This window comes from Salmo trutta, chromosome 10, assembly GCF_901001165.1.
Source record: "Salmo trutta chromosome 10, fSalTru1.1, whole genome shotgun sequence".
Taxonomy (NCBI): domain Eukaryota; kingdom Metazoa; phylum Chordata; class Actinopteri; order Salmoniformes; family Salmonidae; genus Salmo; species Salmo trutta.
In genome coordinates, this window is record NC_042966.1 from 11,050,059 (window position 1) to 11,064,386 (window position 14,328).

The following is a 14,328-nucleotide window of genomic DNA, read 5'->3' on the forward strand; positions in this document are numbered from 1 at the left end:
CAATTGGTAGTTACAGACTTGTCCCATCGCTGCAATTCCCAAACGAACTCGTTAGAGGCGAAGGTCGAGAGCTGTGCGTCCTCCGAAACACAACCCAGCCAAGCCGCACTGCTTCTTGACACAATGCCCGCTTAACCCGGAACCCGGCCACACCAATGTGTCGGAGGAGACACCGTACACCTGGCGACCATGTCAGCGGCATTGCGCCCGGCCCGCCACAGGAGTCGCTATTGTGCGATGGGACAAAAACATCCCTGCCGGCCAAACGCTCCCCTAACCCGGACGACGCTGGGCCAATTGTGCGCCGCCACATGGGTCTCCCAGTCGCGGCCGGCTGCGACAGAGCCTGGACTCTAACCAGGATCTCTAGTGGCACAGCTAGCACTGCGATGCAGTGCATTAGACCACTGCAACACTCGGGAGGCCAAATTGTGTAGAATTAGCTGTAAAACGGGAACAACAACAAACATGTTATGTAAAGCAAACTTATTTCTTTACCTTTTGTTAATAGAACACTTTTTCTGCCTATAGATCCCTATGTACGTATTCAATTATAGTTTTTCGTCCTGATTTTTTATTTTTTTATTTTTTATTTCACCTTTATTTAACCAGGTAGGCTAGTTGAGAACAAGTTTTCATTTGCAACTGTGACCTGGCCAAGATAAAGCATAGCAATTCGACGCATACAACAACACAGTTACACATCGAATAAACAAAAGAAAATATACAGTCAATAATACAGTAGAAAAAAAGAAAAAAAGTGTAAATACAGTGAGTGAAAATGAGGTAAGATAAGGGAGTTAAGGCAATAAATAGGCCATGGTGGCAGGGTAATTACAATATAGCAATTAAACACTGAAATAGTAGATGTGCAGAAGATGAATGTGCAAGTAGAGATACTGGGGTGCAAAGGAGCAAGATAAATAAATAAATACAGTATGGGGATGAGGTAGATAGATGGGCTGTTTACAGATGGGCTATGTACAGGTGCAGTGATCTGTGAGCTGCTCTTGACAGCTGGTGCTTAAAGCTAGCGAGGGAGATATGAGTCTCCAGCTTCAGTGATTTTTGCAGTTCGTTCCAGTCATTGGCAGCAGAGAACTGGAAGGAAAGGCAACCAAAAGAGGAATTGGCTTTGGGGGTGACCAGTGAGATATACCTGCTGGAGCGCGTGCTACGAGTGGGTGCTGCTATGGTGACCAGTGAGCTGAGATAAGGCGGGGCTTTACCTAGCAGAGACTTGTAGATGACCTGTAGCCAGTGGGTTTGGCGACGAGTATGACGCGAGGGCCAACCAACGAGAGCGTACAGGTCGCAGTGGTGGGTAGTGTATGGGGCTTTGGTGACAAAACGGATGGCACTGTGATAGACTGCATCCAATTTGTTGAGTAGAGTGTTGGAGGCTATTTTATAGATGACATCGTCGAAGTCGAGGATCGGTAGGATGGTCAGTTTTACGAGGGTATGTTTGGCAGCATGAGTGAAGGATGCTTTGTTGCGATATAGGAAGCCGATTCTAGATTTAATTTTGGATTGGAGATGCTTAATGTGAGTTTGGAACGAGAGTTTACAGTCTAACCAGACACCTAGGTATTTGTAGTTGTCCACGTGTTCTAAGTCAGAGCCGTCCAGAGTAGTGATGCTGGACGTGCGGGCAGTGATCGATTGAATAGCATGCATTTAGTTTTATTTGCATTTAAGAGCAGTTGGAGGCCACGAAAGGAGTGTTGTATGGCATTGAAGCTTGTCTGGAGGTTAGTTAACACAGTGTCCAAAGAGGGGCCAGAAGTATACAGAATGGTGTCGTCTGCGTAGAGGTGGATCAGAGAATCACCAGCACCAAAAGCGACATCATTGATGTATACAGAGAAGAGAGTCGGCCCGAGAATTGAACCCTGTGGCACCCCCATAGAGACTGCCAACTATCCGGACAACAGGCCCTCCGATTTGACACACTGAACTCTATCAGAGAAGTAGTTGGTAAACCAGGCAAGGCAATCATTTGAGAAACCAAGGCTGTCGAGTGTGCCAATAAGAATGTGGTGATTGACAGAGTCGAAAGCCTTGGCCAGGTCGATGAATACGGCTGCAAAGTAATGTCTCTTATCGATGGCGGTTATGATGTCGTTTAGGACCTTGAGCGTGGCTGAGGTGTACCCATGACCAGCTCTGAAACCAGATTGCATAGCGGAGAAGGTACGGTGGGATTTGAAATGGTCGGTGATCTGTTTGTTAACTTGGCTTTCGAAGACCTTAGAAAGACAGGATAGGATAGATATAGGTCTGTAGCAGTTTGGGTCTAGAGTGTCACCACCTTTGAAGAGGGGGATTACCGCGGCAGCTTTCCAGTCTTTGGGATTCTCAGACGATACGAAAAAGAGGTTGAACAGGCTAGTAATAAGGGTTGCAACAATTTCGGCAGATAATTTTAGAAAGAGAGGGTCCAGATTGTCTAGCCCGGCTGATTTGTAGGGGTCCAGATTTTGCAGCTCTTTCAGAACATCAGCTATCTGGATTTGGGTGAAGGAGAAATGGTGGGGGCTTTGGCGGGTTGCTGTGGAGGGTGCCGGGCAGTTGACCGGGGTAGGGGTAGCCAGGTGGAAAGAATGGCCATCCATAGAGAAATGCTTATTGAAATTCTCAATTATAGTGGATTTATCGGTGGTAACAGTGTTTCCTAGCCTCAGAGCAGTGGGCAGCTGGGAGGAGATGCTCTTATTCTCCATGGACTTTACAGTGTCCCAGAACTTTTTTGAGTTAGTACTACAGGATGCAAATTTCTGTTTGAAAAAGCTAGCCTTAGCTTTCCTAACTGCCTGTGTATATTTGTTCCTAACTTCCCTGAAAAGTTGCATATCACGGGGGGTATTCGATGCTAATGCAGAACACCACAGGATGTTTTTGTGCTGGTCAAGGGGAGACAGTTCTGGAGTGAACCAAGGACTATATCTATTCCTAGTTCTAAATGTTTTGAATGGGGCATGCTTATTTATGATGGTGAGGAAGGCACTTTTAAAGAATAACCAGGCATCATATACTGACGGGATGAGGTCAATGTAATTCCAGGATACCCCGGCCAGGCCGATTAGAAAGGCCTGCTCGCAGAAATGTTTTAGGGAGCGTTTGACAGTGATGAGGGGTGGTCGTTTGGTCGCAGACCCGTTACGGATGCAGGCAATGAGGCAGTGATCGCTGAGATCTTGATTGAAAACAGCAGAGGTGTATTTAGAGGATGAGTTAGTTAGGATGATATCTATGAGGGTGCCCGTGTTTACGGATTTGGGGTTGTACCTGGTAGGTTCAATGATAATTTGTGAGTTTGAGGGCATCTAGCTTAGATTGTAGGATGGCTGGGGTGTTAAGCATGTCCCAGTTTAGGTCACCTAGTAGCACAAGCTCAGAAGATAGATGGGGGCAATCAATTCACATATGGTATTGAGGGCACAGCTGGGGGCAGAGGGTGGCCTATAGCAAGCGGCAACAGTGAGAGACTTGTTTCTAGAAACATTAATTTTTAGAAGTAGAAGCTCAAATTGTTTGGGTGCAGACTTGGATAGTATTACAGAACTCTGCAGGCTATCTTTGCAGTAGATTGCAACACCGCCCCCTTTGGCAGTTCTATCTTGGTGAAAAATGTTGTAGTTAGGGATGGAGATTTTAGAGTTTTTGGTGGTTTTCCTTATCCAGGATTCAGACACGGCTAAGACATCCGGGTTGGCAGAGTGTGCTAAAGCAGTGAATAAAACAATCTTAGGGAGTAGGCTTCTAATGTCAACATGCATGAAACCAAGGCTTTTACGGTTACAGAAGACAACAAATGAGAGCACCTGGGGAGTGGGAGTGGAGCTAGGCACTGCAGGACCTGGATTAACCTCTACATCACCAGAGGAACAGAGGAGATGTAGGATAACGGTACGGCTAAAGGCTATATGAACTGGCCGGCTAGCACGTTCGGAACAGAGAGTAAAAGGAGCAGGTTTCTGGGCACGATAGCATAGATTCAAGGCATAGTGTACAGACTAAGGTGAGGTAGGATGTGAGTACATTGGAGGTAAACTTTGGCATTGAGTAATGATAAGAGAGATTTAGTCTCTAGAGACGTTTAAACCAGGTGATGTCATCGCATATGTAGGAGGAGGAACAACATGGTTGGTTAAGGCATATTGAGCAGGGCTAGAGGCTCTACAGTGAAATAAGACAGTAATCACTAACCAGGACAGTAATGGACGAGGAATATTGATATTAGAGTGAGTCATGCGTAGCCAAGTGATCATATGGGTCCAGTGAGTGGTTGGGCTGACTGGGGACACGGCAATTCAGACAGTTAGCAGACCGATGCTAACAAACTAACAGTTAGTAGGCCGTGGCTAAACAAGCTAACAGTTAGCAGACCGGGGCTAGCAGGTTATCAGAAGGGCCTTTGGGGGACGTTGCGATTATGTCGGTATTCCAGTCGTAGAGGATCGGGGGAGTTCTGTGCCCCATACCAGCAGTAGAAGGGGTCCGGATATTGTAGCCCAGGAGTGGGCTTCGGTGGTAGCACAGGAGCCCTAGCCTGGATAGTTTCAGGCTAATTGATGCTTGCTCTGGGATGGAAACGCTAACCAGGAGTAGTCACCTGGGATTGTGGTTAGCTAGTTGCGAAGATCCAGATGAAAATGTTCAGAGTTTGCGGTAGGAATCCGGGGATATGGAGAGAGAGAAAAGAAAGAAAAAAAATTGGTCCGTTATGCTCTGGTTTGAGTTGCGTTGTTCAAACTGGCGAGAGCTTTCCGAGCTAAAGGTTAGCTGTTGACCGCTAGCAATGGTTTGCTGACTGATAGCTGGTAGGTAGTTACAGTGAGGGAAAAAAAGTATTTGATCCCCTGCTGAGCTCTTTGGCATCAACTCAACTCTTCGTGTTTGGAGGAGGAGGAAAGCTGCCTATGACCCCAAGAACACCATCCCCACCGTCAAACATGGAGGTGGAAACATTATGCTTTGGGGGTGTTTTTCTGCTAAGGGGACAGGACAACTTCACCGCATTAAAGGAACGATGGACGGGCCATGTACTGTCAAATCTTGGGTGAGAACCTCCTTCCCTCAGCCAGGGCATTGAAAATGGGTCGTGGATGGGTATTCCAGCATGACAATGACCCAAAACACACGGCCAAGGCAACAAAGGAGTGGCTCAAGAAGAAGCACATTAAGGTCCTGGAGTGGCCTAGCCAGTCTCCAGACCTTAATCCCATTGAAAATCTGTGGAGGGAGCTGAAGGTTCGAGTTGCCAAACGTCAGCCTCGAAACCTTAATGACTTGGAGAAGATCTGCAAAGAGGAGTGGGACAAAATCCCTCCTGAGATGTGTGCAAACCTGGTGGCCAACTACAAGAAACGTCTGACCTCTGAGATTGCCAACAAGGGTTTTGCCACCAAGGACTAAGTCATGTTTTGCAGAGGGGTCAAATACTTATTTCCCTCATTAAAATGCAAATCAATTTATAACATTTTTGTCATGCGTTTTTCTGGATTTTTTTGTTGTTATTCTGTCTCTCACTGTTCAAATAAACCTACCATTAAAATTATAGACTGATCATTTCTTTGTCAGTGGGCAAACGTACAACATCAGCAGGGGATCAAATACATTTGGGAACAGCCAGAGTGTAGTATTAGTGTAATCTGGCTGTGGTCCCATTCTACAGCTGCAGACACTAGAATGCCCATGAGCTTTCCCATCAGGCCCTTGTTTGCAGTGTTTAACAGTTACAGTAATAACTTCCCATTGATAACATTGTGTCAGGTCTGCCATCTTCAGTTCCCCAAAGGCATGCACGCATGCTGGCAGGCACACACACACACACACACACACACTCACGCACGCACGGAGTCGCATGCACAGACAGACATGAAGACACAACTTATTTTGAATCCTTGTGGTGTAAAGCTTGTTTTAAATTGTGAAGAAGTCAAAGCCCTTTTTGTGGCTTCTCTGCAATAAGCTCTCTCCCTCAATCCCCAAATGGGCCTGATTATTTTCTAGGTGTTTTGCGGTCTTACAACACTTCATATTGAAAAACCACTTGGCTCCTCTAGCCCACTGCTGCACTTTCATGTCTGTTTTTTGTTTCTTATGATTGGACAGTGTTAGTCTATTTGCCACCTCATTTACCCTGGCGGAAATAATAACGAAGGCAAAAAAACAACTACTGATTGTGATTATTTCCTGTGTAGAATCACACAGTTTTATGGATGTGCTGGCGATTAGTGATTGGTATTTTTGTGTGGAGTTTGACAGCGCATCCGAAGATAATATTCTATGTTAATGGGAACATTAATACATTTATACGTGGTTTTGATCTGCTTGTTGGTATGCTTTTTTTCAGAGACTAGGTGGGGAACATTAGCCGTAGCCTATTTGAACATGACACACCTACAGACTAAAGGCTTTTATCAAACCTTTCTCTCTTTCTCTACCTGCTTTTAAAGCAGAGCCTTCAAAATGGAGGTGTGAACAGGTTTGAATAAGTGTAAATAAGTACCTACAGTTGATTATCAATTGTTTTTCAAATGTTTTCTTTGAAGGTTCGTTTTTGTTCCAGAATGAATTAATCATAGGTTACATAATGTTATTTTAAGTTGACAAGCAGCACTTGACGTAATTACCCTCTGATGAAATGATCAGAATTAGGTTTTCATGAACAAATAAAAGCAGAGCCAAGTTGATAATTTGTGCATACCAAAGTATTTCTATCTGACTGTGTACGTCTACTGTTACTGTACCCTCATGGCCAGGTCTATAGCAAAAGAGAATGCATTCTCAATCTCTATAACCTGTTAACCCATGTATGTTTGTTTGTCTCCCTGCCTGTGTTTTTTAGGGCATAGGGGTGGACCCCCACATAGCCCTGGCCCTGCCCCCAGACTCCAAACTGGCCAAGGAGGAGGACCCCCTGTTCCCAGCCTCAGACGAGATGACCATCAGGATAGGTAGAGCAGGACCGCTCTCAGGCAAGCCTCCCTTCAGATACCCACATCATCATCAGCAACTTCCCCATCTACTGTACCTCTCAAACAAACTATTGCAGGGACTCAACTCAAAAACCACTCAAAACCACCCACCATGAGTCTCATTTCTCTGATGGCTTGCTTTTGGATACTCTATCTCTCCAATTCAAATGGCTTTATTGGCATGGGAAACTTATAGTATATTCGGAAAGTTTTCAGACCCCTTGACTTTTTCCACATTTTGTTATGTTACAGCCTTATTCTAAAATGGACGGGGGAAAACAAATCCTCATCAAGCTACACACAAAACCCCATAATGACAAATCAAAAACAGTTTTTTAGAAATTTTTGCTATTGTATTAAAAAATTTAAACAGAAATATTACATTTACATAGGTGTTCAGGTCCTTTACTCAGTACTTTGTTGAAGTGCTTTTGGCAGCGATTACAGTCTTGAGTCTTCTTGGATATGATGCTACAACCTGGCTCTCATGAGGACCGCCACAGGAATGGAAGACCCAGAGTCTCTGCTATTTTTATTTACTTAATTTTTTTCAATAATATTTGTATAATAAACTCTCGAAAGAGTGGTATCTGTCTGACTTTAAAGTTTCATGTACAGTTGAAGTCGGAAGTTTACTTGAAAGACCCAGAGTCTCTGCTATTTTTATTTACTGAATTTTTTTCAATAATATTTGTATAATAAACTCTCGAAAGAGTGGTATCTGTCTGACTTTAAAGTTTCATGTACAGTTGAAGTCGGAAGTTTACTGGGTCTTCCATTCCTGTGGCGGTCCTCATGAGAGCCAGTTTCATCATAGCGCTTGATGGTTTTTGCGACTGCACTTGAAGAAACATTAAAAGTTCTTGAAATTTTCTGGACTGACTGACCTTCATGTCTTAAAGTAATGATGGACAGTTGTTTCTCTTTGCTTATTTGAGCTGTTCTTGCCATAACATGGACTTTTACCCCCCATAACATGGACTTTTACACCCCCCCCCCACCCCACCTTGTCGCAAAAAAACAAATGATTGGCTCAAACGCATTAAGAAGGAAAGAAATTCCACAAATTAACTTTTAACAAGGCACACCTGTTAATTGAAATGCATTCCAGGTGACTACCTCATGAAGCTATGATGAAACTGGCTCTCATGAGGACCGCCACAGGAATGGAAGACCCAGAGTTACCTCTGTTGCAGATGATAAGTTCATTAGAGTTACCAGCCTTAGAAATTTCTGCCCAAAGAAATGCTTCACAAAAGTTCAAGTAACAGACACATCTCAACATCAACTGTTCAGAGGAGACTGTGTGAATCAGGCCTTCATGGTCGAATTGCTGCAAAGAAACCACTACTAAAGGATACCATTAAGAAGAAGAGACTTGCTTGGGCCAAGAAACACGAGCAATAGACATTAGACCGGTGGAAATTTGTCCATTGATCTGGAGTCCAAATTTGAGATGTTTGGTTCCAACCGCACGGTGTGGGTGAACGGATGATCTACGCATGTGTATTTCCCACCATAAAGCATGGAGGATGAGGTGTTATGGTGTGGGGGTGCTTTACTGATGACACCTTCTGTGATTTATTTAGAAATCAAGACACACTTAACCAGCATGGCTACCACAGCATTCTGCGGTGTTACGCCATCCCATCTGTTTTGGTCTTAGTGGGACAGTCATTTGTTTTTCAACAGGACAATGACCCAGCACACCTCCAGGCTGTCTAAGGGCTATTTGACCAAGAAGGAGAGTGATGGAGTGCTGCATCAGATGACCTGGCCTCCACAATCCCCCGACCTCAACCAAATAGAAATGTATTGGGATGAGTCAGATTTTCCACCACAGCGTGATGAAAAAACAGCCAACAAGTGCTCAGCATCTGTGGGAACTCCTTCAAGACTGTTGGAAAAGCATTCCAGGTGAAGCTGGTTGAGAGAATGCCAAGAGTGTGCAAAGCTGTCATCAAGGCAAAGGGTGGCTGTTTGAGGAATTTCAAATATAAAATATTCGTTGGTTTGTTTAGCACTTTTTTGGTTACTACATGATTCCATATGTGTTATTTCATAGTTTTGATGTCTTCACTATTATAGTACAATGTAGAACATAGTAAAAATAAAACATAATCTTGAATGAGTAGGTGTTCTAAAACATTTTACCGGTTGTGTATGTAAATAAGGTATTTCAGGATATAAAAATGTAAAAATCTTTTTTGCATTGTCAGTATGGGGTATTGTGTGTAGATTGAGGGGCAATTTTTTTTTTAATACATTTTAGATTTAGGCTGTAATGTAACAAAATGTGCAAGAGGTCAAGGGGTCTGAATTCTTTCCTAATGCACTGTATGTTTACATTGCCAAAGCAAGTGAAATAGATAATAAAGAAAAGTGAAATAAACAATAGAAAATTAACAGTAAACATTACACTCACACAAGTTCCAAGGAAATTGAGACATTTCAAATGCCATATTATAGCTCTCTTTCTCTCTCTCTCTCTCTCTCTCTCTCTCTCTCTCTTGCTCTTTCTCTCTCTCACTCTCTCTCTTCATTCTCTCCCTTTTCTCATCTTACCAATCAATATCTACACTGGCCTGGGTTGCTTGAAAATGGGCATTCTCCTCGCAATCGTCTCACCTGTGTTCTTTTGTGTTTCATGTTTTCCTTCTGGTTTTCTACATTTTTTTATTTTGAAACATAAAAGCATACGCTCATCTAAGACATGGGAAAGGTTACTCATCTCAGAGCCACAGAGCTCTATTGCACTCTTAGCTTTAATGGCCAATTTCCAATTTCATAGTGAGTTTGTTTAAACGGATATCGAAAACAGGTTTATCCAGACTGTGACAATATGATAACGGAATTGAAAATTGGATACCTTTAGCGTGCCCATCGCTTTCGGCTTTGGTTTTATTCAATGTTCTGGATGCTAATGGCTGGAATAATAACGAAGCCCACAGCAATTAGGAACTTAATCCCTGCACATGGAGTCCAGCTTGGTTAATCAACTGCGCCAAACTAGTGGAAAGATTGAATTTAGACTACAGGCATATACCTTCAAAAAGTATTCACACCCCTTGACGTTTTTCACATTTTGTTGTGTTACAGCCTGAATTTGAAATGTATTCAATTGAGTTTTTTGTCACTAGCCTACACACAATACCCCATAATGTCAAAGTGGAATTTTGTTTTTGGAAATTTGTACAAATGAATAAAAGATGTAAAGCTGAAATGTCTTGAGTCAATAAGTATTCAACCCCTTTGTTATGGCAAGACTAAATAAGTTCAGGAGTAGAAATGTGCTCAATAAGCTGCATGGACTCACTCTGTGTGCAATAATAGTGTTTAACATGATTCTTTAGTGTACATGCAATTATCTGTAAGGTCCCTCAGTCGAGCAGTACATTTCAAACACCGATTCAACCACAAAGACCAGGGAGGTTTTCCATTGCCTTGCAAAGAAAGGTACCTAAAATAAAAAAGCAGACATTGAATATCCCTTTGAGCATGTTGAAGTTATTAATTACACTTGGGATGGTGTAGCAATACGCCCAGTCACTACAAAGATACACCGCTCAGGGATTTCCCCATGTGGCCAATGGTGACTTTAAAACAGTTAGAGTTTAATGGTTGTGATAGGAGAAAACTGAGGATGGATCAACAACATTGTAGTTACTGCACAATACTAACCTAATTGACAGAGTTAAAAGAAGGAAGCCTGTACAGAATAAAAAATATTCCAAAACATGTATCCTGTTTACAACAAAGCACTAAAGTAGTACTACAAGAAATGTAGCAAAGCAATTAACTTTTTGTCCTGAATAAAAAGTGTTATGTTTGACCAATACAACACATTACTGAGTACCACTCTCCATATTTTCAAGCATAGTGGTGGCTGTGTTATGTTATGTGTATGCTTGTAATCGTTAAGGACTAGGAACATTTTCAGGATAAAAAATAAATGAAATGGACCTAAGCAAAGCCAAAATCTTAGAGGATAACCTGGTTCAGTCTGCTTTCCACCAGACACTGGAAGATTAATTCACTTTTCAGCAGGGCAATAACCTAAAACAATTGAATACATTCTGAATTTAGTCCGTAACACAACAAAATGTGGATTAAGTCAAAGGGTATGAATGCTTTCTGAAGGCACTGTAAGTGACTAATTTACTGTGACACCACCCCACTGTACTGTCACAATGACCCACTCCAGTCATGCATCCCCTGATGATGTCTTGCTCCAGCCATGTGTCTACTAATGATATCCTGCAGTTATTTGGCCAGTCGCGTTGAAGTCACTCTGGGAGGTGTTTAAGTTGGGATAACAGAAAAAGGATATATCGCTCCCCTCATTAAGTAACAAACACTCAACCCCTCTGATCTCTCTCTGACCAACTCTTTCGTTATCTCTCTCAGGAAGATCTTCTTGACCCTAACCAGTCAGGCTTCAAAACGGGTCACTCAACTGAGACTGCATTCATCTGTGTCACAGATGGTCTCCGCTCTGCCAAAGCTGACTCTCTCTCCTCTGTTCTCATACTTCTAGATCTATCCGCTGCCTTTGTCATCTTGAACCGTCAGATCCTCGTCTCCACCTCTTAGGGTTGGGCTTCTCAGGCTCTGCACACTCGTGTATTGCATCATACGCGGCGGGTCGCCCCTACCAGGTGGTGTGCCCCGATCTGTGCCCCGCTGTTCATCAAATACTGCCTCGGCAATACGAAAACACACACGCAGACACTCAAACACTGTATACCAGTCGAGCCTGCGGGGAGGGGTAGGGGCTCCCTGATGGTCTGATGAGGGCACCTACCTAAATAGAGCTGGACACACAGTGGTGGCCAGGCTGCCTGTGAAAGGTCATGTGTCAGGTGACTGCACTAAACTAGGCTGCAGGAACAGGTGGTGGAGAAACAGGCCAGAGGTGGCACAGCTATGCCAACTTCTCAGCACTGAGAGACTAGATGCAAGGTGGCACCTGATTCGCAAAGAACAGACTGGGAAGGGAGTGTGTGTTTGCGAGTGACTGCACATAGAGTACTGTTCAAAAGTTTTAGGCAGGTGTGAAAAAATGCTGTAAAGTAAGAATGCCTTCAGAAATAGACTTGTTAATAGTTTCTATTTATCAATTAACAAAATGCAAAGTGAGTGAACAGAAGAAAAAATCTACATCAAATCAATATTTGGTGTGACCACCCTTTGCATTCAAAACAGCATCAATTCTTCTAGGTACACTTGCACACAGTTTTTGAAGGAAATCGGCAGGTAGGTTGGCCCAAACATCTTGGAGAACCAACCACAGTTCTTCTGTGGATGTAGGCAGCCTCAGGTGCTTCTCTCTCTTCATGTAATCCCGGACAGACTTGGTGATGTTGAGATCAGGGCTCTGTGGGGACCCTACCATCACTTCCAGGTCTCCTTGTTCTTCTTTACGCTGAAGATCGTTCTTAATGACTTTCGCTGTATGTTTGGGGTCGTTATCATGCTGCAGAATGAATTTGGGGCCAACCCTGATGGTATTGCATGATGGATATGTATCTGCCTGTACTTCTCAGCAATGAGCCCATTAATTCTGACCTAATCCCCAACTCCATTTGCAGATATGCAGCCCCAAACTTGCAAGGAACCTCCACCATGCTTCACTGTTGCCTGCAGACACTCATTTGTGTACCGCTCTCCAGCAAACAAACTGCTTTCTGCTACAGCCAACTATTTCAAATTTTGACTCATCAGTCCAGAGCACCTGCTGCCATTTTTCTGCACCCCAGTTCCTGTGTTTTCGTGCATAGTTGAGTCGCTTGCCCTTGTTTCCACGTAGGAGGTATGTATGGCTTTTTGGCCGCAAGTCTTCCATGAAGGCCACTTCTGACCAGACTTCTCCGGACAGTAGATGGATGTACCAGGGTCCCACTGTTTTCTGCCAATTCTGAGCTGATGGCACTGCTGGACATCTTCCGATTGTGAAGGGAAGTAAGCATGATGTGTCTTTCATCTGCTGCAGTAAGTTTCCTTGGCCGACCACTGCGTCTACGGTCGTCGACGTTGCCCGTTTCTTTGTGCTTCTTCAAAAGAGCTTGGACAGAACGTCTGGAAACCCCTGTCTGCCTTGAAATTTCTGCCTGGGAGAGACCTTGCTGATGCAGTATAACTACCTTGTGTCTTGTTGCTGTGCTCAGTCTTGCCAGGGTGTATGACTTTTGACAGTAAACTGTCTTCAGCAACCTCACCTTGCTAGCTGAGTTTGGCTGTTCCTCACCTAGTTTTATTCCTCCTACACAGCTGTTTCTGTTTCAGTTAATGATTGTGTTTCAACCTACATATGGAATTGATGATCATTAGCACCTGTTTGGTATAATTGCTTAATCATACACCTGACTATATGCCTACAAAATCCCTAACTTTGTGCAAGTGTACCGACAAGAATTGATGCTGTTTTGAAGCCAAAAGGTGGTCACACCAAATATGGATTTGATTTAGATTTGTATTCTGTTCACTCACTTTGCATTTAGTTAATTGATAAATATAATCTATCAACATGTCTATTTTTTGAAGCATTCTTACTTTACAGCATTTTTTCACACCTGCCTAAAACTTTTGCACAGTACTGTACGTGTGCATGTGTGTGTGTGTGTGTGACTGCATATGTGTGTGTGACTGCATATGTGTGTGTGTGACTGCATATGTGTGTGTGTGCATGTGAGGGTGACAGCCAACATTAGTATCGTGTCTTCTTAATCTTGTTCTCTGCACAAGTGCACAGAGAGCTTCTGAGCTGCTTACCTGTGGACCTGACAGCAGCACTTAGAACAGCTAACACGTATTCTCCCCACACTTCATCAAAAACATATATCCCTTATACTTTATGCATGAGACTTACTGAATAATTCAGTCTGCATTTGGAGAGAACATGAATAGGTCACTTTTTTGTGGTTCTATCATATTTTAGACTTCCTTAGGGTGTTGTCATTTCCTACAAAGCATTTTTAAATGTTTGCTGAATATTTAGCAACTTCATAAAAGTGAACTATACCTTTAAAGTTTTAGCGGCGCTTCAGAACGTCAAGCACAGCTACCCACCCCTTCTCTTAAAGAGCTGTTAACGCGACAGGATCTCCAAGCTTGTTTTGGTCACACCCTTTTAGAACGCTGTCATCCATTTAACTAAGGGGACAGATAGAAGATAGTCATTCAATACTTTGGGGATACTAAGTAAGGAGTAGGGACTGGGGGGGGGTAAACACAATCCACTTCTGCCAAGTATTATATTACCATATCGTCTTATGTCAGACAGAGCAGTATTTTCTCAGATTTCTACCGACTACGCCACTTCATTGCGTAAGTTGATTTTAGA

At 43.3% G+C, this 14,328-nt stretch overlaps 1 protein-coding gene across 2 annotated transcripts in view; it reads left to right on the plus strand.

The window, feature by feature from the left end:
- The window catches only part of LOC115201101 (zinc transporter ZIP11-like), a 166,193-nt gene that overhangs the window by 99,545 nt on the left and 52,320 nt on the right, over positions 1-14,328 (plus strand). For both annotated transcript variants that reach the window (XM_029764390.1, XM_029764389.1), the window contains one exon: positions 6,857-6,986. In XM_029764390.1, coding sequence (XP_029620250.1) covers positions 6,857-6,986 — 130 coding nt within the window. The remainder of the gene's footprint in view (positions 1-6,856; positions 6,987-14,328) is intronic.